Consider the following 27547-nt stretch of genomic DNA (forward strand, 5'->3'; position numbering starts at 1 on the left):
TCCTCTCCACTGTAGAGGTGACAAGAACATACCTTATAAGCAGTCTTTCAGCGCACTCTGTTGGAGAAACTGTGCATCAACATACCCTAGCAACAAAATACTTAAATCAATTGATACATATGCATAAACATACACCTCTGTTTTTTATCTGAGAGAACATACCAGACTTACCAGTTTTCTGTGTCATTGAGGGTTTAGGCATTATATGGAAACTGAAAGCCAAGGGATTAAAGAAACTATGTGTATGTCCCAAATGGTACACTATTCCCTATACAGTGCATTACTTTTGACCATGGCCCATAGGGTTCTGTTCAAAAGCTGTGCATTATGAAGGGAATAGGTTGCTATTTGTGACATATCCATTTAGACCATTTCAGGTGATAAAGATGTAAAACAACATCCTTAGATTTAATTTCAATGTTTATTTCTCTAATATCCTTTATATCACAAAGAGAGTCTTTAAAACACAGACTAATATTGTTCTATATATAAACTGTACATAAAAGCAAGGCACTATACAATGTTGAATTTATAAGATTCTGTAAATTCATGCCTGTAAAATACAACAATTCTCTTCAATCTGAGCACCTGAATGATGCAGGACAGCCTAGCAATGACAACAGACACTTCAGAATGTAGTAGATACATGATTTGTTCAATAAAATGGTGACATGTACAGTCTCTTGGGAAAGGAGCATTATTGTCCAACTACTTATCAACCTATGACAACCTCAACATGAATAACAATACAATGTATTTAATTTCTTATCTCACAGATAATACTCAAAAGGCTTTTTATTCCTAATATGGAGTAAATATAAATATAAATGATTTATTCTAATGCACAAAGAACAGCTTGCAGAGAGTCTGTTTGGGGTGTGTCAAACAGAGTGGTTCTCCTGCTCGCAGATAAACTGCTGTGTGGGCGATACTGTAAAAGCATGGTCACACCCACACACATACAGATATACGAGCACACAAGCACACACACAAACAGACACACGAGCACGCAAGCACACACACGAGCACACACACACGAGCACACACACACACGAGCACACACACACACGAGCACACACACACACGAGCACACACACACACGAGCACACACACGAGCACACACACACACACACACACACACACACACACACACACACACACGAGCACACACGAGCACACACACACGAGCACACACACACACGAGCACACACACACGAGCACACACACACACACACACGAGCACACACACACGAGCACACACACACACACACACACACACACGAGCACACACACGAGCACACACACACACACACACGACAGCACACACACACACACGAGCACACACACACACACGAGCACACACACGAGCACACACACGAGCACACACACGAGCACACACACGAGCACACACACGAGCACACACACACACACACACACGAGCACACACACACACACGAGCACACACACACACACACGAGCACACACACACACGAGCACACACACACACACACACACACACACACACACACGAGCACACACACGAGCACACACACGAGCACACACACGAGCACACACACGAGCACACACACGAGCACACACACGAGCACACACACGAGCACACACACGACACACACGAGCACACACACGAGCACACACACGAGCACACACACACACACACACAGTGTGGATTTAAATAGCCGGGTGCCGACACATTACAAACATCCACTCAACATTCACTCGCACACCTCTGAACTACCTACATTTAGAATTACAAAACAAAACTGGTAACACATACAAATAAAAGAAGAAAAGAAGAAAACTATACACGAGGCTGGCACAACTCTGTTGATCCTCACTCCTTCCACCACTGCGTCTCTCTTCCTCTTCCCTCCCTCCAACCAGGGTAGGGTTCTCAGAAGTGTGTGTTCCCAAGCCCTCTCCAGTCCGGAGATGAAGTGGTGAAATGTTAAATTAAAGAGTTCTCAGTGGTGGGCTCCTGTTACAACTGAACCACGATGCACTGACCGTCGCTTGCTGATGATGTCATCCGGTGGGCTAGCCTTCTGTCCAACGTACTAAAACAATCCTTTGGCTTTCTTCACGTTCACCTGCTTCCAACCTGGCAACACCTCATACTCATCCCTCGATATCTCCAGAGCTTTCTACAGGGGGGCCAAATACACATTGTTACCACACAATAAACACAAAATCTGTCAACCGCTATATCAACTCTTGTGAAATTCCTTATACTCATGAGTTGCAAAAAACAATATTCACAAGAAAATTCAAGGTCACAACATGGTCATTGGTCCAGTTCATCACTCCAGGAGCATCTAGTGCAGGAAATCCACACAGCTATTACTTAGTGAGTTGAAACAGACCAAACCATGCAAGAGAGGTTCAGAGTGAGAGTGTGTTGATCCAGACACAGATTGAGGAGGGAGGTGAGACAGAAAGCAACACACACAGGATTATGGATGATGTAGTTAGTCAAAGTGAGGACGCTGTGTACATATCTGGGGCCACCTGTGCTCTCAATTCAAAGATCTCACCTTCCCATAAGCCCCTTCACCCTGGCAGAGGTAAATACATGAGCCAGAGAGAGAAAATGAGGACAGAAGGCGATGAAGGGATGGAGAACATATTATGTACATAAAAACAGACAACAAAAAGTTCAAGGAGACTGAAGGACACTTCCATGTGATTACTGTATGGATTTCAGAAAGAAGGACTGTTTTAGACCTTGACTATCAGTGTACAATGTTCCAGTATGATCCCTTGTCACACACACTGGAGAGAGTCTCATTATTGTAGGCAAACATAGCTCAACCACAGATCGAGTAGACACACCTCTAATAATATGGTTTGAGCCAAGGCAAACCTAGACAAAAAAGTTATAATTCACCAGGGAGCTGATGGTACCGTAGGTGTGGACGTGGCCTCACCTCAAAGTCATCATTGTCTAGATAGATCTCCAGGCGTAGGGGGTCGACTCCCTCGGGTAGGGGCCGTGCCAGCAGGTCTGCCAGGGGGTAGGTGGTCTTACACAGCCGTGCCAACACATCCTCTACCAGAATTATCTGGTTACAAACTTCTGCCTCCTGGGACACACAAAGATGTAAATAAATGTTGTGGTCAGTACACACACTTTCGAAATCAATCCCACCCCTATCCTCAGTACCCTGAGGGTTGCCAATTCGAAACTTCGGGCTGGCCAGGAGGAAATCAGTCTGGAATAAGTCGGCAACAGGAGGAGTTGGTTGCAATATACACTGCTCAAAAAAATAAAGGGAACACTTAAACAACACAATGTAACTCCAAGTCAATTACACTTCTGTGAAATCAAACTGTCCACTTAGGAAGCAACACTGATTGACAATACATTTCAATTGCTGTTGTGGAAATGGAATAGACAACAGGTGGAAATTATAGGCAATTAGCAAGACACCCCCAATAAAGGAGTGGTTCTGCAGGTGGTGACCACAGACCACTTCTCAGTTCCTATGCTTCCTGGCTGATGTTTTGGTCACTTTGAATGCTGGCGGTGCTTTCACTCTAGTGGTAGCATGAGACGGAGTCTACAACCCACACAAGTGGCTCAGGTAGTGCAGCTCATCCAGGATGGCACATCAATGCGAGCTGTGGCAAGAAGGTTTGCTGTGTCTGTCAGCGTAGTGTCCAGAGCATGGAGGCGCTACCAGGAGACAGGCCACTACATCAGGAGATGTGGAGGAGGCCGTAGGAGGGCAACAACCCAGCAGCAGGACCGCTACCTCCACCTTTGTGCAAGGAGGAGCAGGAGGAGCACTGCCAGAGCCCTGCAAAATGACCTCCAGCAGGCCACAAATGTGCATGTGTCTGCTCAAACGGTCAGAAACAGACTCTATGAGGGTGGTATGAGGGCCCGACGTCCACAGGTGGGGGTTGTGCTTACAGCCCAACACCGTGCAGGAAGTTTGGCATTTGCCAGAGAACACCAAGGTTGGCAAATTCGCCACTGGCGCCCTGTGCTCTTCACAGATGAAAGCAGGTTCACATTGAGCACATGTGACAGACGTGACAGAGTCTGGAGACACCGTGGAGAACGTCCTGCAACATCCTCCAGCATGACCGGTTTGACGGTGGGTCAGTCATGGTGTGGGGTGGCATTTCTTTGGGGGGCCGCACAGCCCTCCATGTGCTCGCCAGAGGTAGCCTGACTGCCATTAGGTACCGAGATGAGATCCTCAGACCCCTTGTGAGACCATATGCTGGTGCGGTTGGCCCTGGGTTCCTCCTAATACAAGACAATGTTAGACCTCATGTGGCTGGAGTGTGTCAGCAGTTCCTGCAAGAGGAAGGCATTGATGCTATGGACTGGCCCGCCCGTTCCCCAGACCTGAATCCAATTGAGCACATCTGGGACATCATGTCTCGCTCCATCCACCAACGCCACGTTGCACCACAGCCTGTCCTGGAGTTGTCGGATGCTTTAGTCCAGGTCTGGGAGGAGACCATCCGCCACCTCATCAGGAGCATGCCCAGGCGTTGTAGGGAGGTCATACAGGCACGTGGAGGCCACACACACTACTGAGCCTCATGTTGACTTGTTTTAAGGACATTACATCAAAGTTGGATCAGCCTGTAGTGTGGTTTTCCACTTTAATTTTGAGTATTTTGAGTGACTCCAAATCCAGACCTCCATGGGTTGATAAATTTGATTTCCATTGATAATTTTTCTGTGATTTTGTTGTCAGCACATTCAACTATGTAAAGAAAAAAGTATTTAATACGAATATTTCATTCATTCAGATCTAGGATGTGTTATTTTAGTGTTACCTTTATTTTTTTGAGCAGTGTAGATCTAATGGATATTTACGTGGGCGATAGGGATGTGTTTGGTGTAATGGGTATGGGATGGGATGGGAAACAGGTGATGGATAGGTGACCCACCCTCTCAGTGATCTCAGCTATGTCCTCTCTGTGTTCCCAGCATGGAAACATGTTGGTGAAGGTTAGAGGTTCAAGTCCTGCATGGATCAGATACGCCTTGGGTGGCTTCTTCTCATTCTTCTCTGTGGAGGGGGGGCAACATTTTTTATGTTTAGTATAAATCAAACAGTTCCACATTCCCTCTCTCTTTTGATGATATACCTAGAACAAGGTATATCATCCTTGGCATGATGTATGGCCAGTACTGACTGGTATGCCACTGATGAGATGGAGAGCGTTCATGCAAATGTGGTGACGTTCAACTCCTGCATTCAAACTGAACTTGAATGTATGCATGCCAATCATAAATAAGAAAAACAACAACACTAGGGAGAAGCTCTGGATGACTGAACAAATAAAGGCTGCCATCAGGAAAAGACAGAACACGGTTCAACAGATGGGGAAAACCATGAAATGGAGAAAACACAGTGCAAATGCTTATCAAGGAAACAAACGAAAACTACTACAAAACTAAGCTCCAGGACCTAAAGAAGAAAAGGAATGGTGGGACTTCATTAACAAAGGACTGGAACCAAAGAAAACATCAGGATAGAACATACAGGTCGAGGGAGTTGAAGACGACATGCCTGATGTTTTAAATGGCTTCTTCGCTGAGGCATGGACAAGCACCAAACCTCTCGCCACCGTCCCCCTGCCCATGCCTACCAGGCAGGTTGAGCTGTGCATCAACGGCCAGATAAAGCAAGCTCTGATCAGACTCAGCCCAAGGAAAGCATGTGGGCCTGATGGCATTCCAGCCTGGCTACTAAAAGACCATGCCCCTGTCATCGCACACATTGTTAACACCTCCTACAGGAAGGGGACTGTTCCTGCTTCCTGGAAGACTGTCAATGTGTGTCCCATACCTAAAGTGTCAAACCCATGTACAATGAGATGAATGAGTGTCTGGAGGCCCATCTCTAACTTCATGCATTGGAAAAATCCAGAAGAGCTTCATCATGAAAACACTCATGCCAACAGTCCTCTCTGAGTCCACGAACCAGTCTGCCTACCTCCCAAAGCCAAGCAATACTATTGCCTTGTGAAATCCAAACACTCCTGGCTGACATCTTCAAACTCCAGAAAACCAAACAAGGGTGAGGGTGTTACTGTTTGTCCAAAGCCTTTGATAGAGTAGATTACGCAAAGCTCCTGACATTGAACTGTCCAGGTTACTAGTCTGGCTCCACAGCTACACCACCGGAAGAAGGCAGAGGGTGATGGCGAATGGCACTTTCAGTCCTTGATCAGAGGTGGCCTCGGGTGGACATATGAAGCAGAAACCGATATGGTGAGACCATGGCCCCTTGTGGCACACCAGAAACGCTGTCTTCAGTGACACTCTGGACACTGGGTATGCAGAATGCAGGGCTGTCCCGAGCCACACCACTAAACAACATCCAGGAGAACACATCCATGGGCTTGGAGGCAAACCAGTTGGACGTGTGGGACACATCCAACAACATGCTCTTAAATGAGGAAAAGTCTGGAAATCCGGATATGATTTTTAAGAGACAACCTTCACCACTCATCCTAGGGGGACAGGAAGTACAAGTGGTAACAACGTCCAACTATCTTGGTTTTCATCCAGACTCTAACCTCAGCGGTGAGACACATGTGGAGCAGTCAGTGAGGAAGGCCTCAAAACGCCTGCACTTTTCGACTGTTCTTGCCAGAAATGGCCTACCCACTGAAGATCTGGTCACATTTTACACTACACTGGTCAGGCCTTGTCTGGAGTACGGTGGAGTGTTAGTTGGACGCAACAAAAAAGCAGCAGGCCCAACTTGACAGGGTGCAGAGGAGGGCCCTGTGGATCATCTCCAGAGGTGGAGCAGTCTAACCACAGCTACCGTCACTGCAGAGCAGGCTACAGTGCACCTGGTGAAGGAAATGTCTTGAACACCCTCTGCATGACCTGCTCCCTCCAAAAAGAGGCAACTACACGACCAGGCTTCTGAAAACAACCCACAAACTGTCCTGTATAAGTGCACTTACAAACCGCCTGAAAAACAACGCTCTAACCACTATTGTCAGACTTGAACAACAACTCGAGCTCATAAATGTTTTCCCTAAAATTATATTTTTTAACATTTCGACATTTCAACATCACATTTCGACATTTGTTTCCACCATGAAAACATTTCCTGTAATGTTTTAAGTAGTATTCGTATTCTATTTATGTCGTGTAATATGTAGTTGAAGTGATTGCTTAGCAATTTTTTTATTATGTAAATTCTGTATTTCTTCAGTTTTATCTGTGAGCAAGATTCATTAAACTCAAACACAACTAAGTCAATAGCAACACTTTTTAAAAATTTTTTTTTTATCTTAGAAGGGTTTATTTTGTTTGTTTTTCTTTTTTTATATTTTGAGAGATATTGTGAACAAACACGCCTCCATAAAGAAAATGAGAACTGAAAAACAGGTTCAGCCCCTGGTTCGACCTTGATCTTGCACAGTTAGTCCACCTCAAGAATTGCATTTGGCGAAAGACTCGGCACACGCATACTCAGGCTGACTGGCTCTCGTTCAGGCAAATGAGAAATAAGTTCCCTCAGGCTGTCCGGAAGGCCAAAGTTAGTTACTTTAAGGAGCAGATCTCTCCCTGTGGGTCTAACAGCAAGTAGTTATAGAAAACAGTTAATAAAGGAGAATAAAGGTCCTAAATGATGTCACCATTGCCCTTGATTCTCAGCAATGTTGTGCTGCTATTTTTATTTTCTTGGCCAAAGCTTTTGATACGGTAGACCATTCCATTCTTGTGGGCTGGCTAAGGAATATTGGTGTCTCTGAGGAGTCTTTGGCCTGGTAAGCTAACTACCTCTCTCAAAGAGGGCAGTGTATAAAGTCAGAACATCGGCTGCCTTAGCCACCGCCTGTCACCAAGGGAGTACCCCAAGGCTCGATCCTAGGTCCCACGCTCTTACATCAACAACATAGCTCAGGCAGTAGGAAGCTCTCTCATCCATGTATATGCAGATGAGAGTCATACTCAGCTAGCCCCTCCCCGGATTTTGTGTAAATCGCTCTACAACAAAGCTTTCTTAGTGCCCAACAAGCTTTCTCTACCCTTAACCTTGTTCTGAACACCTACAAAACAAAGGTCATGTGGTTTGGTAAGAAGAATGCCCCTCTCCCCACATGTGTGATTACTACCTCTGAGTGTTTAGAGCTTGAGGTACAAGTAGTACAAGTAGTATGGCTAGATGGTACACTGTCCTTCTCTCAGCACATATCAAAGCTACAGGCTAAAGTTAAATCTAGACTTGGTTCCTCTATCGTAATCGCTCCTCTTTCACCCCAGCTGACAAACTAACCCTGATTCAGATGGCCATCCTACCCATGCTAGATTATGGAGATATAATTTATAGATCGGCAGGTAAGGGTGCTCTCGAGCGGCTAGATGTGCTTTACCATTCGACCATCAGATTTGCCACCAATGCTCCTTATAGGACACATCACTGCACTCTATAGTCCTATGTAATCTGGTCATCTCTGTATACCTGTTGCAAGGCCCACTGGTTGGTGCTTATTTATAAAACCCACTCCCTCCTATATGAGATATATACTACAGCTCTCATCCTCCACATAAAACACCCATTCTGCCAGTCACATTGTGTTAAAGGTTTTTCACATTTTGTTAAAGCGCACTCATCCCTGGGTCGCTCGTCTTTTCAGTTCGCTGCAGCTAGCGACTGGAATGAGCTGCAACAAAACACTCAAACTGGACAGTTTAATCTCTTCATTCAAAGACTCAGTCATGGACACTCTTACTGACAGTTGTTGCTGCTTTGCGTGATATATTGTTGTCTCTACCTTCTTGCCCTTTGTGCTGTTGTCTGTGCCCAATAATGTTTGTAATAATGTTTTGTACTGCTACCATGTTGTGTTGCTGCCATGTTGTTGTCATGTTGTGTTGCTATCATGCTGTGTTGTGTGTTGTGTGTTGTTGCCTTGCTATGTTGTTGTCTTAGGTCTCTCTTTATGTAGTGTCTCTTGTCATGATGTGTGTTATGTCCTATATTTAGATTATTATTATTTTTTTGTAAATAAGAATTTGTTCTTAACTGAATTGCTTAGTTAAATAAAGGTTAAATTTAAAAAATAAAATAGTGTTCAAGTACCTGTGCAGTACTGCAGCACCGTCTCCATGGCACACTTCCTGTCTGCGTCCCAGCGGATACGGGCAGAGCCAGGGCTCTCGCTGTCCTGGGGCCACCAGCCTTGCCACAGGTAGACCTCGTGGAGGTTGTCGACCAGGAAGAGGGCTACAGGAAGATGAACAGGAAGTGATGTCATGATAGACATACACAATGAGAGCTCAAATCTATGTGACATGTTGTAGTGTAGTCTTTAGCCATGTTGTAAGATTTGTTAGTGTATGTGTATTAGGGTTGGGCAGTATCGCGATTTTCAGATCATCATACAGTGTCTGTACTACACTGGGGTATACGGTATTACTGAATGTGCACACAAGGGGCGCTATTTAAAACATGTAATAATAATAATAAGTACATTGAAAAAATTAGGCCGGTTGGACTGCCAAATTCTCTAAATCAACATTGGAGGCTGATTGGTGTAGAAAAAAGCACATTAAATTCTCTGGCAACAGCTCTGGTGGACATTCCTGCAGTCAGCATGCCAATTGCACCCTCCCTCAAAACATCTGTGGTATTGTGTTGTGTGACAAAACTGCACATTTTAAAGTTGGCTTTTATTGTCCCCAGCACAAGGTTCATCTGTGAAATGATCATGCTGTTTAATCAGTTTCTTGATATGTCACACATATCTTGGCAAAGGAGAAATGCTAACTAAGAGGAATATTAACACATTTGTGCACAAGATTTGAGCATAATAAGCTTTCTGTGCGAATAAAACATTACTGGTATTTTTTTATTTCAGCTCATGAAACCAACACTTTACATGTTGCGTTTACATTTATGTTCAGTGTAGGTTTTCTCCTTTTGCTGCAAATCAACCTGCAATAGCCACGGTAGCTAGTGTATCTCTATGGAGTTATATTATTGGGGTCATCGCTATAGGACTAGCTTTCTGTTAAGATTAGGTCTCCATGAAATATACTGTCATTTCTAGAACTAGATATATCTCAAAAATATACTAAATAATTTCCATTAACTGCAGTTTTGCAGAAAAGCGCACAGCAATTGCAAGCTGTACGTACGTACGTACATACATACATACATACAGTATATATATAAATAAAATGTTTGGGGGGGGGGTTGAGTATAAGCAATTGCTTAAACTGTAATTAGAAGTATGACTATAAGAAATCTAAAATGTGTCAAATTATATCCAACTCAGGGCTCAAGCGATGCATTTGGTTTGCTAACTTGCTAGCTAAGTGGCTAGATGTCAAGCTGTAACCAAGCTTCTTTGTTACAGAAGAGACTATCAATCCCACTTGGATAATAATCCCTGTTGTTGTTTTTTTGCACAAAACAATTTAGGCAACAGGGATCTTGATTCAGGAAGGGATTGAATGTCTCTGCTGTAACCAATACGTTTGGTTGGCTAGCAAGTTAGCAAACCAAATGCATAGCTGGAGCACTGAGATGGATATAATTACATTTGACACCTTAGATCTTAAAAACATTTATGGTATTGAAAATCATACCATCGGTATTTCGAAATATGACGTTATACCATACACCGAAGCCTAGATTGTATGTGTGTGTGTGTGTATATCCTGTACAGTACCTGGTTGAGAGGCAGTGTAGAGGTCCTCCTGTAGGAAGGGCAGTGAGTTGACCTCCTCTGTTATTCTGGCTGGGTAGAAGAACTCCATTGCAACAAACTCTCCAGACGTACTGCTCAGCTGGTAGAGACGAGGGGTGAAGTTGAACTTCCCTGGATCTGTGGATCAAAGGTTGAAGGTCATCACATCAACCAACCAGGAGGATCGTGGACTACCAGAAATAGACCCTTAATTAAAGAAAAGCACTCTAACCTTGGAGCATGCAGTCGTAGGCCTTCCTATCTCTCCTTCCCAGAGCTTCCCAGAATCCCGTAGGCTCCGCCCCCTCGTCACACTCATGGATGGTCACATTACTGCTGCTGTGGAGCCCTGCCTCCAACGGACACCTGCATAAAAACAACTGGCTAAACACCTGTGGAACGTAACCTTCGACTACACCAACTGTGACATCAATCCCGTTGACCTTGGAGCATTCATTCCCAGGTGCTGTATGGCTCACACACTCATGACATGCATGCGCGCACACTGTTAAAAGACTTACACCCAGTCTTATTGAACACAGTTATACTAATGAGATCAATTTATTCAATTGGATTGGAGACCAACATTATTTAGACTTCAAACAAATCATATCAGCGAGTGCTCAACATCAGCCTTCATGATGTGCACTTTGACCTCTAACACAGGCACGGTAGGCCATTACCCTAACCCCAACTGGACAATAACATGTCAGGGAGAATGAATGTGCCGTCTTCGGCCTGCCATGTCAGAATACTAGGAAAGAAATCATTGTAAAGTGTTGTGAATGTTGGGACTCACTGTTCTTTGATCTTGTCGGCGGCAGTGCACCCCACGTCGCGGGTGTGGAGCTGGGCCTTGCAGCCGTGCCACACGTACATGGTTGCTTTAGAGACGCTGAGAAGCACCATAGAGGTCCGGGAGCGCAGACTGCTGCAGTGGCATGCTACCTCCAGCAGGTGGCCCTCCACTGGGACCTCCCCCCGCACACAATACAACCGCCAGTCATCTGATGTGGGAGAGGAGTTAGAGGTGAGAAAGATGATGCCCTGGGATTGTAATAACCTATACCTCTCTATAAAAGTGTAATTACATAGCAGTTTCTATGTAACGAAACATTGTTACTACAGTTAATACTATGCAGTTAGGTACGTATAGGGGCAACTTAAGGTAAAGTGTTGCCAAATATAACAAACACGAACATACACACAACGTACAGACACATGAGAGGGAAAGGTGTGGATGGTAACTTACTCTGTGAGTTCTCCTCCTCCTCTTCTCTCTTCCCTGCATGGATCACCATCCCTCCATTAAAACACTGAAGGAAACATGGAGGCTCCTTCCCCTGCTGCACCTGGACCTGTAAGAGCAGAGGAGAGAGTGGTTACATACATACACGGACAAGGAGGCAGGCGCACGCACACGCACCGATGACTGTATATATATGAATGGACATCGATGACGTGACACCATTCATTCCTATGTGAAGACTCAACAGCGCATTGAAGCCAAATGGTTGTTAAGATCAAGTGCGTCTCATGGAGACATAACATGAAAAGTTTGAGCTACTCCAGGAAGTGACATTGTAGGCTAGATTAGTGCCGCCCCTTCTCATTGAGTCACTAAAGTTGAAGGCCGTGCGGGGTACTGCAGGCTGCCATTAGTAACTAAATTGTCCTTATAACTTCTTCTGAATGCATTTTTTATTATTATTTTTTATAAAATCGGTTCAATGACATACATCTGGGGTAATAGAAGCAATTATTGGTACCATGATTGTCTTTAAAAAAAGATTTTTACATGAACTATAATGGGGATCCTGTTTTCTGCTAACAATGCCTGCAGTACAGCCGTTTACTTCAATGAGAGGGGGCAGTCATTTTCCCCTGGCGTGCCCGCCCGCACGCACACACACACTACCTGTGCTCCTCTCTCCTCGTCCAGTTCAACAGTCATTAGCGCTGACGTCCCCTTTTCACTGACGGTAGAATTCCGGCCCTGCCAGAAGAAATAGGAACACTTCTCCTTCCCAGCTCCTGCGCTCCTCACCGCATCCGGATTCTGCCTCTTCCCAACTAGGATCAACAGACAGAGACATGGACTCACAAACAACTCGAATGAGCAACTATAAATAGTTGTGACATACTGTTATGAGACTCGAAATTGAGCTCAGGTGCATCCTGTTTCCATTGACCATCCTTGAGATGTTTCTACAACTTGATTGTAGTCCACCTGTGGTAAAGTCAATTGATTGGACATGATTTGGAAGGGCACACACCTGTCTATATCCCCACAGTTGATCGTGCATGTCAGAGCAAAAACCAAGCCATGAGGTCGAAAGAATTGTCCATAGAGCTCCAAGACAGGATTGTGTCAAGGCACAGATCTGGGGAAGGGTAACAAAAAACGTTTTGCAGCATTGAAGATTCCCATGAACACAGTGGCCTCCATCATTCTTAAATGGAAGAAGTTTGGAACCAACAAGACTCTTCCTAGAGCTGGCCAAACTGAGCAATCGGGGGAGAAGAGCCTTGGGAGGTGACCAAGAACCCGATGGTCACTGACAGAGATCCAGCGTTACTCTGTGGAGATGGTTGTCCTTCTGGAAGGTTCTCCCATCAGGCCCTTATGGTAGAGTGGCCAGACGGAAGCCACTCCTCAGTAAAAGGCACATAGACAGCCCGCTTGGAGTTTGCCAAAAGGCACTTAAAGGACTCTCAGACCATGAGAAACATCTGGTCAGATGAAAACAAGATTGAACACTTCGGCCTAAATGCCAAAGAGTCACGACTGGAGGAGACCTGGCACCATCCAGACGGTGAAACATAACCAAGAAAAATGTTGGCTGTAATCACTGCTTCAACAAAGTACTGAATAAAGGGTCAGAATACTTATGTAAAAGTCATATTTCCATTTGAATACATTTGCAAAAAAATTATCCAGGTGACTGTTGGAAATCTGTCCAAATTTGAGATTTTTGATTCCAACCTCTGTGTCTTTGTGAGACGCAGAGTAGGTGAACAGATGATCTCCGCATGCGTGGTTCCCACCGTGAAGCATGGAAGAGGAGGTGTGATGGTGCTATGCTGTGACACTGTCTGTGATTTATTTAGAATTCAAGGCACACTTAACCAGTAAGGCCACCACAGCATTCTGCAGCGATACGCCATCCCATTTGTTTTGCGCTTAGTGGACTATCATTTGTTTTTCAACAGGATAATGACCCAACACACCTCCAGGCTGTGTAAGGGCTATTTGACCAAGAAGGAGAGTGATGGAGTACTGCATCAGATGACCTGGCCTCCACAATCACCCAACCTCAACCCAATTGAGACAGTTTGGGATGAGTTGGAAAAGCATTCCAGGTGAAGCTGGATGAGAGAATGCCAAGAGTGTGCCACGCTGTCATCAAGGAAAAGGGTGGCTATCTTGAAGAACCTAAAATATATTAGAAAATAGTAAAAATAAAGAAAAACCCTGGAATGAGTAGGTGTGTCCAAACTTTTGACTGGAACGGTATATATTTTTTTATTATTATTATTTTTCTTTTTCTGAATAGCACCCCTTGTGCACATTCGGTGTATATGTCAAATCATACGCACGACAATGGTGCCTGTATCTCTGTACTATGAAAGATGATACTCTATTACTGTAATCGGCTGGCATGTTTAGCAGCCCATACATTGACAGGTCCTATGGTCTCTCTCTCCCTCTCTCTGTGCGGAAGAGAACTAGCCGCACTACTGCTAACCAATAAAACTAATCACAGCCACTTGCCAGCGCCCCTTTCAAACTCTCTTCCCACTCATAGTTATATGAATTACTGTTTGGGTGCACTGGGCTGGCCCTGCCATGAGTTTATGTGATGGTTAATTATTACCCTAACATAGAGAGGGGGGGCAATCTTTATATGGTCTTTACATGGAGAAGAAAAGTGTATAAATCAAGGAGGATATGTTCAAGCTTACGCAAAGGTCAGTTGTGCTCAGTCTAAGAGAGGAACACAGGGTGTCTTTCCGTTAAATAACCGAGGTAAAATCCAGATTTCAAACTCCTGCACTGGTTTCGGGTGTGTCATCAGCGACAGTAGCAAAAGAGAGACAAAAAAAATGAAAAAATAAAAAGAGAGCGAGAGAAAGAGAACTTTGTGGTGTGTGATGGTGCAGAGATGTGGGCAACGGTGGCTCGATACTAACCTGCTGTGCTCACCATGTACTTCCATTTCACCACATAGGTGTCTCCCTCATGGAACTGTCCGATGCTCTGCTTGGGCAGCCGGCTGTAGGATATGAGATATACTTTTTCAATTGTCCTTTAACCCAACCGCACAGCGTCACACACATAGTACGCATCCCAAATGGCACCCTATTCCTTATACAGTACCCTATGGGCCCTGCTCAGAACTTTACATGTAGCGCATTATGTAGGGAATATGGTGCCATTTGCTACACAGCCATACACACCCACCTGTAGTCAAACTCTAGTATGTGCCAGATGTCCACAGCGGTGGTGCTGATCTCAAAGTGCCTGCGGTCATCCCCCGCCACCGGGCCATAGCCCCGGCCCAGGTCCACCCCATCCAACACCGTACGAACCGGGGTCTGGAGCAGTGGCAGCATCAGGGAGGCATCATAGGCCCGCATCATGTTCTGTTCCGGGCTCTGCTGCTCCTGGGGGAGGGGAAAGCAACAAAAAGGGTTTAGGAAGAGAAGGGTGAGTAGGGAGGTTAAGATGCGTGTGATAGTTGTTGTGAGGGAGGAGAGGTGGAAATGGGCGATGGGTTGTTGGAACAGAATTAGGTTTTGTTGTCTTGTCTAATTTTGTATGATTTGGCCAGTATGGCTTACTTTATAATAAGGAATGCTTGAGAAGCTACAGGACAAAGGGTTGTAAGGAGGTGAACAAAATAAAATATGTTAAAAACTATTTGGAGCTGTACCTTGTTGTTTTCGTTGAGGTGCTCATGGCCGTTCTTGATGGTACCTTTCTTCTTGGAGTCTGTCCAGTCCAAGAACTTCTCCTTGAACAGGGTGGTCTCATTGTGTTGCGTCAACCTTCCAAACATAGCCCAGTCTGGACGGCCCTGGCCTTTCCTGCACTCGACAGAGGGAGATAGAGGACAGGTGGAAAGGTGGAAAGGTACGAGTTGAAATGGGAGAGGAGAGGTAAAAGAGTTGGAATGGGAGAGGTAGAGGTAGAGGTGGAGAGGACAGAGGCTATTAATTTGAAATGTTATTTAAAGGTCCAATGCAGAAGTTGTATATCAATATCATTTCTGTAAAATATTTCTATTTAAATGGCAAAAAATATTTAAGCAAAAAACTATTTCTCAAGCTTTAATTTTGCTAGGACTTTCAGAGTGGTCTGAGTGGGGAGGGGAAAACTAGCTGTTATTAGCAGAAAGAAACTCTTTCTTATTGGTCTATTAACCAATTTACCTCATGATGATGTCACTACGGAGAGCCAAAACACCCGCACATTCAAACCTGCTGATTAGAAGGTCCTGTGTAGATTGTATTTTCAACCAGCAACTATCAGGAAATAACACTGACAAAATGTTTTCACAGTTTTACAGTGTTAGTTTTCACAGCTGTTGTACAATATGAAATAAAACACAGGAAACAAATATTTTAACCTTTATTTCTCCAGGCATATAAGTTAAGAACTATTTCATATTTCCAATGACAACCTGGCAAGTGTGATTAAAGAAGCCTACCAACTTGTCCATGGGCATAGAGGCAGACAGGTTGTTTCGTGCAGAGTGGCACGATGACACTCCTGCCCATTTATAGGAGTCTCCCCTAGCCTCTTAGCTGTTTACACATAGTGGAATACTTGGCTATGGTACCTATTGGAGGGGGGCATGTTGTACAACCTGTACTCACCTGGGTGGTTTTAAGAAGGCAGCTCAAAGTTATTTGTAAATGCAAATTAACTGAAAGTGGTGGACTTTAAAGAGAAATGTTTTCATGGTAATTATTATACTTTGTGTGTTGCATGTTTGTGTGGGAGACAGAATATGAGTGGATATATAGCTGGGTATGAGTGTCTGAAACATACCTGAGTATAAGTGTCTGTGAGCCATACCTGGGTATGAGTGAGTTGCACTCTCCAGGGTCCAGGGGGTTAATGTCACAGTTTGTGTAGTCGAAGGTTCCGTTCCACAGGTGTTTAGCCAGCTGGAAGGCAACTTTTCTCTGGGCCAGAGTCACCTCCTTACCATGCCACACGTACACCTCACTGCCAAAGTCAAACACCAACACCTATAGGAGAGCAGAGCAGAGAGGAGGCAATCTGTCACGAATACTTCCTGCTCCCCTTCCTGCTCGGGTGGCGCTCGGCGGTCGTCGTCGCCGGTCTATTAACTGCCACCGATCCCTTTTCCTTTTCGTTTGTTTTTGTCAAATTGTTTTCACCTGTTCCTTGTTGGGGTTTTGGGATGGGTGTTATTTAAGTTTGTTTTGCCCGCTGGTGTTTGTGCGGGCTCATTGTGTTACGTTTGTGGTGTATCGTCGGTTTTGGGTTTTCGCTGTCCGGGTTTTTGTAACTAGGTTTTGGGTTTGTTTTGCACCTGTGTTTTAGGGTATTTAGGGCATACTTTGTTAAGGACATTAAAGCGTTTTTTCCCATTTACTTTGCTCTCTGCGTTTGACTCCTCACCTATCGTTACACAATCAGTACCAGTACAATGCTATTATGCACTTCAGCTCAAAATAGTCATTTGAAAGTGAGGAACTGTAGCAGGTCAGGTCAGAGGAGTGTACCTGTCAGTGTCAAACAATTCCTATTAAGGAGTTACAGCAGTGTCTGATCAGCCAGGTTAATATCTCTCTCTCTGTGTCTTAACTTGATTGGGATCCAGTCAGAATGGAAATCTAAATCCAGCCCAAACAATGTTAGTAGAAGTAATGTCTGACCTGTTTGGGGCTGAGCAGCGTGCATCGGGGAACCTTCCCCCAGAAGTCGTCATCGGGGACCAGTTTGTCGTCCACTAGGCGGTAGATGCAATTGGTTTCTACGATGGCGCTCTCATACAGCTCATCCTCGTCTGGTGTCCCTGCGGCTACAGGGAGGACACAGGAAGTTAGAAAAACGGTCACAAAATCTATCATCAACGTTAGAAACTGATACCGGGAAAACAGGGAAGCCTTTCTGGGTAGCACTTCAGTTGGAAGGGCACCTACATAAGGACTTCATAACACATTCATAACCCATACATATCACATTCATAAGAAGTTTCTACTAATTTGGGATTGCTACTACATAGCAAGACAAAAAAAGGGGCGTCCCCAAACTGATTTAAATATGAACAGTCAGTTAGCCTTACACTGGTAGCTGATCTGTCCGCCCAGAATCTTCCAGAACTCCTTGGCAGCGTAGCTGTGTGTGTTGATACCCTCCTCGATCAGCTCTACATAATTGGCACGGCAACCCAGGTCTCTCTTGGTCTGGATGAACTGGGCCAGCTCAGCAGCCTGAGAAAGAAAGACACAGACAATAAGAAAACAGTTCATTCTAGGACTAAAATAAGTAATTCACCACTGATGATTTGATGTTTCATTGTTCGACAATTAGATATTTAGCTATTGGTAAATAGATATGTTCTTAAAAAGCATATCCTGAGATGGGCCTCCTATGCAAGTGTTTTGAACAAACCCTCATTGGGTTTTGCAGGTTGACAAAGTGCAGTCAACTTTGTTCTAAGGGCTGAAAGAATCTGTTTGGTTTAGGGCAGAACAAATGTGATTGGTTTCTAAAAAGGTCAACGGGCGAAGTTTAGCAGATGCACAACTTTTAAAAACATGGGAAAGGTTTGAACTGAGAATCTTGTAAATACAACTTAGTTGTAACATTTTTTAAATGTTACTAGCTCCTAACAATGCAGTAAAATAAAACATTTTAATTAAAAAAAATACAACAAATCAAGACGTCTCGGAATGCAATTAACAACCCAAATAGCACTAACAGTAATCCAAATTCAATCTATACATATATACACTGGATGAATTTACACAACATATACTAAGAATGATATGTGCAGCAGTAGATATTAGTGGGCTATGTCAAGAATCCAGTATAAATACATATACGGTGTATATAAACAGTAACTAAAATGCAATGTACAGTAGTAGAAATATTAGAATGAGCCATGTCGCACACACACACACACACACACACACACACACACACACACACACATACTATTGGGGAACGGCACCTCAGTACCTCCAGGCTCTGATCAGGCCCTACACCCAAACAAGGGCACTGCGTTCATCCACCTCTGGCCTGCTCGCCTCCCTACCACTGAGGAAGTACAGTTCCCGCTCAGCCCAGTCAAAACTGTTCGCTGCTCTGGCCCCCCAATGGTGGAACAAACTCCCTCACGACGCCAGGACAGCGGAGTCAATCACCACCTTCCGGAGACACCTGAAACCCCACCTCTTTAAGGAATACCTAGGATAGGATAAAGTAATCCTTCTCACCCCCCCCCCCTTAAAAGACTTAGTTAGATGCACTATTGTAAAGTGGCTGTTCCACTGGATGTCATAAGGTGAAAGCACCAATTTGTAAGTCGCTCTGGATAAGAGGGTCTGCTAAATTACTTAAATGTAAATGTAAATGTCGAGAATATAGTACTTACTGTAAATACACAGTATACAACCCCATGGCAAAATGGATAGAATTGCAGGAAATTAGCTTCCTAACCCAAGTCACCTGCTCGTCGAACATCTCCTTCCAAATCCATGGGCATTGATATGGAGTTGGTCCCCCCTTTGCTGCTATAACATCCTCCACTGGAAGGCTTCCACTAGATGTTAGAACATTGCCGACGGGACTTACTTCCATTCAACCACAAGAGCATTAGTGAGGTCGGGCACAGATGTTGGGCGATTAGGCCAGACTCCCCGTCAGCGTTCCAATTCATCCCAATGGTGTTCGATGGGTTGAGGTCAGGGCTCTGTCAAGTTCTTCCACACCAAACTCGACAAAGCATTTCTGTATGGACCTCGCTTTGTGCATGGGGGCATTGTCATGCTGAGACCGGAAAGGGCATTTCCCCAAACTGTTGCCACAAAGTTGGAAGCACAGAATCGTCTAGAATGTCATTATATGCTGGAGTGTTAAGATTTCCCTTCTGGAACTAAGGGGCCTAGCCCGAACCATTAAAAAAAGCCACACACCATTATTCCCCCTCCACCAAACTTTATAGTTGGCACTAAACATTCGGGAAGGTAGCTTTTTCCTAACATCAGCCAAACCCAGATTTGTTCGTTGGACTGCCAGATGGTGAAGTCTGATTCATCACTCCAGAGAACTTGTTTACACTGCTCCAGAGTCCAATGGCGGTGAGCTTTACACCACTCAAGCCGACGCTTGGCATTGCACAAGGTGATCCTAGGCTTGTGTACGGCTGCTCGGCCATGGAAACCCGTTTCATGAAGCTCCCGACCAACATTTCTTGTGCTGACATTGCTTCCAGATGCAGTTTGGAATTCGGTGTGTTGCAACCGAGGACAGACAATTGTTACACACTACACAGCACTCGGCGGTCCCGTTCTGTGAGTTTGTGTGGCCTAGTCGTTTCCACTTCACAACAACAGCACTTACAGTTGACCGGGGCAGCTCTAGCAGGGCAGATATCTGACAAACTGGCTTGTTGGAAAGGTGGCATCCTATGACGGTGACACGTTAAAAGTCACTGAGCTCTTCAGTAAAGCCATTCTACTGCCAATGTTTGTCTATGGAGATCGCATTGTAGTGTGCTCGGTTTTATACATATGTCAGCAACGGGTGTGGTTGAAATGGTTGAATCCACTCATTTGAAGGGGTGTCCACATACTTTTGTATATATAGTGTATATGTGTCTATGAATTGTGTGTATAGACAGTACGGACATTATGTGAATAGAAAAGGTGGATACAGTAGTAGTTATATAGGATGAGCCAAGACTAGAATACAGTAAATACATGCACTGTGTACAAAACATTAAGAAAACCTTCATAATATTGATATGCCTAAGAACAGCCACAATTCGTCAGGGCATGGACTTTACAAGGTGTTAAAAGTGTAACACAGGGATGCTGGCTCAAGTCCATAGTTGTGTCAAGTTGGCTGGATGTTCATTGGGTGGTGGACCATTTATTGAGTGTGAAAAACCTAGCAGTGTTGCAGTTGTTGACACAAACCGGTGTGCCTGGCACCTACTACCATACCCCGTTCAAAGGCACTGCAATATTTTGTTGTGCCCATTCACCCTCTGATTGGCACACATACACAGTCCATGTCACAAGGCTTAAAAGTCATGTGACACCAGGTGCTGTAGATTAATTTCTTCAGCCTCCTGTCGGTGTGAAGGGACCATTTCAGGTCCTCGGTGATGTGCACAACTAGGAACTTGAAGCTTTTGACCCTCTCTACTGCAGCAATGGAGGCGTGCTCGCTGCAGTTTCCTGTAGTCCACGAAAAGCTCCTTCGTTTTGTTGTGACGCTGAGGGAGAGGTTATTTTCCTGGCCATGCATGGCCACGCAGTCATGGGTGAACAGGGAGTACAGTAGGGGGCTGAGCACACATTCCTGTGGGGCCACCTCTGCCACTCCCCCGAATCAGAGTGGCAGAGGTGTTGTTGTCTACCTTCACCACCTGGGGTTGGCCCGTCAGGAAGTCTATGGTCTATCCTTCAACACTGTGGTGTTGAAGGATGAGCTGTAGTTGAGGAACAGCATTCTTACATAGCATTCTTACATAGGTATTCCTCTTGTTGAGGTGGGATAGGGCAGTATAATGGCGATTGCGTCATCCATGGATCTGCTGGGGCAGAATGGAAATTGTAGTGGGGCTAGGGTGTCGGGTAAGGTGGACGTGATACAATCCTTCACTAGCGACTCAAAGCACTTCTTGATGACAGAAGTGAGTGCTATGGGGGCGATAGTCATTTAGTTCAGTTATCTTCGCTTTCTTGAGTACAGGAACAATTGTAGACCCCTTGAAGCAAGTGGGGACAACAGACTGGACTAGGGAGAGATTGAATGTCCATAAACACTCTAGCCAGCTGGTCTGCACATGCTCTGAGGACACGGCTTGGGATGCCATCTGGGCTGTTAGCCTTGCGAGGGTTAAACAAGCTTGAATGTCCTTCTCACGTCAGCCACGGAGATCGGAAGCACAGCCCTAGTAAGCGCCAGGGGCCCACTTTGGCGACTCTGTGTAGTTTTCCTCGAAGCCGGCAAAGGTGTTTAGCTTTCCCGGGAGCGAGGTGTCAGTGCTCTCGACATGGCTGGTTTCCCCTGTATAATCCATGGTTGTATGGAGTCCCTTCCACATGTGTCTCATGTCTGAGCTGTTGAAATGCGACTCCACTTTGTCCCTGTACTATCGTTTTGCCTCTGATTGCCTTACAGAGGTCATATCTGGTCTATTTGTAGATGTCCATTTTCCCAGTCACCTTGCTGTGGTTAAATGCTGTGGTTCGTGCTTTCAGTCCCCAGTCTGAGTGATCAAACAGTCCTTAAGCGTAGATTCCGATTGGTCAGACCGACGTTGAACAATCCTTTCCATGGGTGCTTCCTGCTTAAGTTTCTGCCTATATTCATTGAGGAACAGGATAGAGGTGTGATCTGATTTGCCGAAAGGAGGGCGGGGGTGGGCCTTGTAACCATCCGGGAAAAGAGAGTAACAAAGGTCAAGGGTTTTCTCTGCATGTAGCACAGGAGATGAGACAATATCATTCTGGGAGCGTTCTCCTCCGGGGGGGGTATGTTACTGAGTATGTTACAGTCCCTTATGTCTCTCTGAAAGGCGATCCTCGCCCTGAGCTAGTCTACTTTACTGTCCAGCGACTGAACGTCAGCAAGAAATATACTCAAAAGCGGTGGATGGTTTGCTCGCCGCCTGAGCCTGACAAACACCCCACTTCTCCTCCCTCTTCTCCAGCATCAATGTTTTGGTGTAGCACCCGGGATGAATGGGGCTACCTCAGGAAGTCTAGACAAAGAAACCAGGTCAGGAAAGTCACATTTCTGGTGAGTGACCGCAATCTAACAACCAAAAAGTTATTTTCAAAAAGTAGGTAATAATACTAAAAACATTCAGGTAAATAATGTAAGAAATAACACAGACAAAAAATAGTGCAAAGTTGGCTAGGAGCTAAAAACAGGGTGACCATGTTTGTCAGCACCATCTTTTCTCAAGAGCAAAAGAGTCAAATGTAGCAAGCTACCAGCAACCAATCGAATTTGTTCTGCCCTAAACCAATCAAATTATTTCTGCCATTAGAACAAAGTGGACTACACTTTATGTCAATCTGCTTGGGGTTTTATAGTCTGAATTATAGTTTTTTTTTAAATAGAACTTTAGAAGGAAGTCTGTGTTCCTCCTGGCCATACAGAGTTTAGAGTTCAGTTGAGCAGAGTATGTTTAAAACAATGGCTCTAGGTCTGGGTTGATGTGTCACTGTGTGGCTTCCTGTTACTGCAGCTCCTCTCTCACACGCACACGCACACACACACGCACACACACACACACTCCTGTGTTGCTAGCTCCCACAACAATGCAGTACATTAATAAAAAATAACAAGCAAAATAGTATTTACTTCCTACACGTGATGTAATACACGCCTAATAAAAACAAAGTGCCTTTAAACCTCACTGATAGATTGTTACTCGCATTCATCTATGGAGTATAGAAACATACCTAATGTAACTACGCTGAACAAAAATGTAAACTAAATATGTAAAGTGTTGGTCCCATGTTTCATTAGCTGAAATAAAAGATCGCAGAAATGTTCCATATGCACAAAAGGCCAATTTCTCTAAAATGTTGTGCTCCAATTTTTTTGCATTCCACAGGCCACAACCAACAGCCTGATGAACTCTATCCGAAGGATTTGTGTCGCTGCATGAGGCAAATAGTAGTCACACCAGATACCGACTGGTTTTCTGATCCACGTCCCTACCTTTTTTTAAAGGTATGTGAAATCCATAGATTAGGGCAGAATTAATTTATTTCAATTGAGCGACTTCCTTATTTCACTCAGTAAAATCTTTGAAATTGTTGTGTTTATATTTTTGTTCAGTATGAATAAGACAGCACTGAGCAGCAATACTTACAATGTATGTATGACAACATTGGTGCATGTGTTTTGATTAGTGTGTCTGATAAGCCTGTACTTTTATCATGCTACCCCTTGCTCATGAATCCGAATTTTCATCTAGGGACAATAAGTTACTTATAACACCAAGAGCAAGAAGACTGAATGAAAATTAACATGGCAGACTCACCTTGGCCTTCTCGATGACGTTGGCAAACTCTCCTGTCCAGACAAAGCAGTGATGGGGTGTGATGAGCAGAAAGCAATCCCCGCTGTTTAGAGAGGACGCTCTGGGCTCCACTAGTCTGGTCTGGATGTGCCGTCGGCCTGGTTATTATAAACCAGACAGAAACAAACAAACACAGACAGAGACAGATAGGCATATATTATCAAATGTTTTTATCTTGATCTTAACAGCATTTAATAAGAAATCAGTAATTGAGTTGTTAACAGGGTTCGGGTCTAAATAGTGCACTATATAGGGAATATGGGTGCCATTTTGGACATACCCTAAGGGTGTATTTAAGATTAGAATACCACTTGGTTGGTTTTATTGGATTTGGGCTGGATTGGGGGGGGGGGGTTGGCAGGACAGGCTAGCCCAGGGTAGAGCGAGGTGACCTGGGTAACATGATTAAGCACCACAGCTGCATGGAAGAGGTTTAGAGAAGGAACCAAAACAACCACACAAAAAAACACAAAAACATCCTCCGGAAAAGAAAGGACACCCTTCAAGAGCATCCTTCGTTGCTTTGTGTAAAAATGCCAATTTTCTCTGTGGACCTCAGCACAGCAGCACTAGGAAATGGGTTACTACTGTGACAGTTGTGGCTGCAATAAGCAGTGCAAACAGGCACAACGTACACAATCCTTTCTTCTTTCCCCAGACTAGAAGACAACAAGGACAAAACAATAATATAATTTAGTCAATTAGCATGCAACAGCAGACAGACATCTGCATCCCAAATGGCACCCCATTCCCTTTATTCCCAAAGGGCTCTGGTCAAAAATAGTGTGCTATATAGGGAATAGGGTGCCATTGAGGATGTAGCCAACATTTTGCTGTATGGTTTGCCTTAGCATGCTTGTTATAGGCTACAGTCTCCTTGATACATGGAAGAGGAAGATGTTTTTCCTGCCCTCAATATCTGTCTAATCTAGGCGAATGACCTCTCTGATGACTGGCTGCATCCCAAATGGCACCGTCATTCCCTACATAGTGCACTGTTCACAAGTAGTGCACTACATAATGAATAGGGAGCCGTTTGAGACACAGCCTGAGATATTTTTCTCCTCAATGTGACCCGACAGTCAAAGAACACACTGCCTTCCTTCTTCGTGAGGATGAAACCATTATCAGAATACTACACATAACTGATTACTCCAGTCCCTTTGTTGTCATTGTAAGATGATCTACTATGAGACTGTCTGTTACTTTGTGTGAAATGTGTTTGGGATTCCAGCTCAGATGTATCCTCTAAACTGTTGCGTTTAATGTAGCATTGTTGACCTGCATGTCTCTCCAAAGAACTACTAGCAAATGGCAGTGGAGGGTGCGCGTGGCTGGTTTCAAGGCTGTTTCTTTATTTAACCTTAATAGGGAGTCATGCTGAGATCAAGGATTATTTTACAGATGAGCCCTGTAATTATAGAAATACAAATGTATAAATATAAAAAGCAAAACGGAGAACAAAGCAATCATAGAAAACAAATACACTCTTCATTCAAATTATGCTCAACAAGAAAAATGCTCTAGAGCAGTGGTTCCCAAACTTTTTATAGTCCTGTACCCCTTCAAACATTCAACCTCCAGCTGGGTACCCCCTCTAGCACCAGGTTCAGCGCACTCTCAAATGTTGTTTTTTTGCCATCATTTTAAGCCTGCCACACACGATACAGTTATTAAACACAAGAATGAGTGTGAGTTTTTGTCACAACCCGGCTCGTGGGAAGTGACAAAAAAAACTCTTTAAAGGACCAGGGCACAAATAATTATATAATAATAATACATAATGAGAATGATGTGCTAGAAAGGATGCATAAATCTGCAATGTCGGATTGTATTGGAGAGAGTCTCAGCCTTAAATCATTTTCCACACGCAGTCTGTGCATGTATTTAGATTTCATGCTAGCGATGGCCGAGAATCCACTCTCACATAGGTACTTGGTTGCAAAGGACACCAGTGTCTTAACAGCGCGATTTGCCAAGGCAGGATACTCTGAGTGCAGCCCAATCCAGAAATCTGGCAGTGGATTCTGATTAAATTCAATTTTCACAGAACCGCTTGTTGAAATTTGGATGATGCTCTCTTGTTCAGATAGCGGTAAGTGGACTGGTGGCTGGGCATGAAAAGGATAACGAATCCAGTTGTTTGTGTCATCCGTTTCAAGAAAGTGCCTGCGTAATTGCGTACCCAACTCACTCAGGTGCTTCGCTATATCACATTTGACATTGTCCATAAGCTTGAGTTCATTTGCACACAAAAAAATCATACAATAATGGAAAGACCTGTATGTTGTCTTTGTTAATGCAGACAGAGCTCCAACTTCTTATTCATAGCCTCAATTTTGTACCGCACATTGAATATAGTTGCTAAGAGTCCCTGTAATCCTACATTCAGATCATTCAGGTGAGAAAAAACATCACCCAGATAGGCCAGTCGTGTGAGAAATGTCGTCATCATGCAAGCAGTCAGACAAGTGAAAATTATGGTCAGTAAAGAAACTTTAAGCTCGTCTCTCAATTTAAAAAAACGTGTCAATACTTTGCCCCTTGATAACCGGTGCACTTCTGTATGTTGTAAAAGCGTTGTATGGTCGCTGCACATGCAAGATGGCGCCGACCGAGATGGTCGTCTCGCTTCGAGTCCTAAGGAAACTATTCAGTATTTTGTTTTTTAAATGTATTATTTCTTACATTGTTACCCCAAGAAATCTTAAGTCGTATTACATACAGCTGGGAAGAACTATTGGATATAATAGTGACGTCAACTTACCAACATTACGACCAGGAATACAACTTTCCCGAAGTAGATCCTCTGTTTGGACCACCACCCAGGGCAATGGATCTAATCCCAGAACAATAACAACGGCACCACAGAAGGGGAAGACGGACCGGCGTCCTGGTCAGGCTCCGTAGATGTGCACATCGATCACCGCTCCCGAGTAGACTACTCACCAATGTCCAGTCTCTTGACAACAAGGTAGATGAAATTCGAGCAAGGGTTGCCTTCCAGAGAGACATCAGAGATTGTAACATTCTCTGTATCACGGAAACATGGCTCTCTCGGGATATGTTGTTGGAATCGGTTCAGCCACCGGGCTTCTCCATGCATCGGTCGGCGTGACCGAGATAAACACCTCTATGGGAAGAGAAAGGGCGGGGGTCTATGCTTCATGATTACCGACTCATGGTGTAATCATAACAACATATAGGAAGTCAAGTTCTTCTGCTCACCCGACCTAGAATTCCTTACAATCAAATGCCAGCCATATTACCTCCCAAGAGAATTATCGTCAGTTATCATCACAGCTGGGTACATTTCCCCCTCAAGCAGACACCATGACCGCCATCAAGGAACTTCACTGGACTCTATTTAAACTGTAAACCATGTATCCTGAGGCTGCAGGATTTTAAAAAGCAAATTTGAGAACAAAGCTACCTAAATTCTATCAGCATATTGATTTTATCACGCGGGGGTAATACACTCGATCACGACTACTCTAACATCCACAATGCATACAAATCCC

At 44.4% G+C, this 27547-nt stretch overlaps 1 protein-coding gene across 8 annotated transcripts in view; it reads right to left on the reverse strand.

Moving 5' to 3' along the window:
- Positions 1–407: 407 nt before the first annotated feature.
- The window catches only part of LOC115130445 (supervillin-like), a 135764-nt gene continuing 108624 nt past the window's right edge, over positions 408–27547 (reverse strand). For 6 of the 8 annotated variants that reach the window (XM_065019565.1, XM_065019564.1, XM_065019563.1 and 3 more), the window contains 17 exons: positions 23988–24124; positions 18036–18183; positions 17626–17771; positions 16796–16971; positions 15648–15801; positions 15176–15378; positions 14905–14987; positions 12629–12783; positions 11963–12068; positions 11510–11717; positions 10943–11076; positions 10693–10848; positions 9099–9242; positions 4933–5054; positions 2946–3101; positions 2553–2573; positions 408–2162 (listed from right to left, as the gene is read on the reverse strand). In XM_065019565.1, the coding sequence (XP_064875637.1) occupies positions 2076–2162; positions 2553–2573; positions 2946–3101; positions 4933–5054; positions 9099–9242; positions 10693–10848; positions 10943–11076; positions 11510–11717; positions 11963–12068; positions 12629–12783; positions 14905–14987; positions 15176–15378; positions 15648–15801; positions 16796–16971; positions 17626–17771; positions 18036–18183; positions 23988–24124 (2336 nt within the window). In that variant the 3' untranslated portion in view covers positions 408–2075. Of the gene's footprint in view, positions 2163–2552; positions 2574–2945; positions 3102–4932; positions 5055–9098; positions 9243–10692; positions 10849–10942; positions 11077–11509; positions 11718–11962; positions 12069–12628; positions 12784–14904; positions 14988–15175; positions 15379–15647; positions 15802–16795; positions 16972–17625; positions 17772–18035; positions 18184–23987; positions 24125–27547 lie in introns of those variants that run through there. The other 2 variants (XM_029661600.2, XM_029661606.2) reach the window with 2 other exon arrangements.

Source organism: Oncorhynchus nerka, linkage group LG6 (genome assembly GCF_034236695.1).
Source record: "Oncorhynchus nerka isolate Pitt River linkage group LG6, Oner_Uvic_2.0, whole genome shotgun sequence".
Classification (NCBI taxonomy): Eukaryota; Metazoa; Chordata; class Actinopteri; order Salmoniformes; family Salmonidae; genus Oncorhynchus; species Oncorhynchus nerka.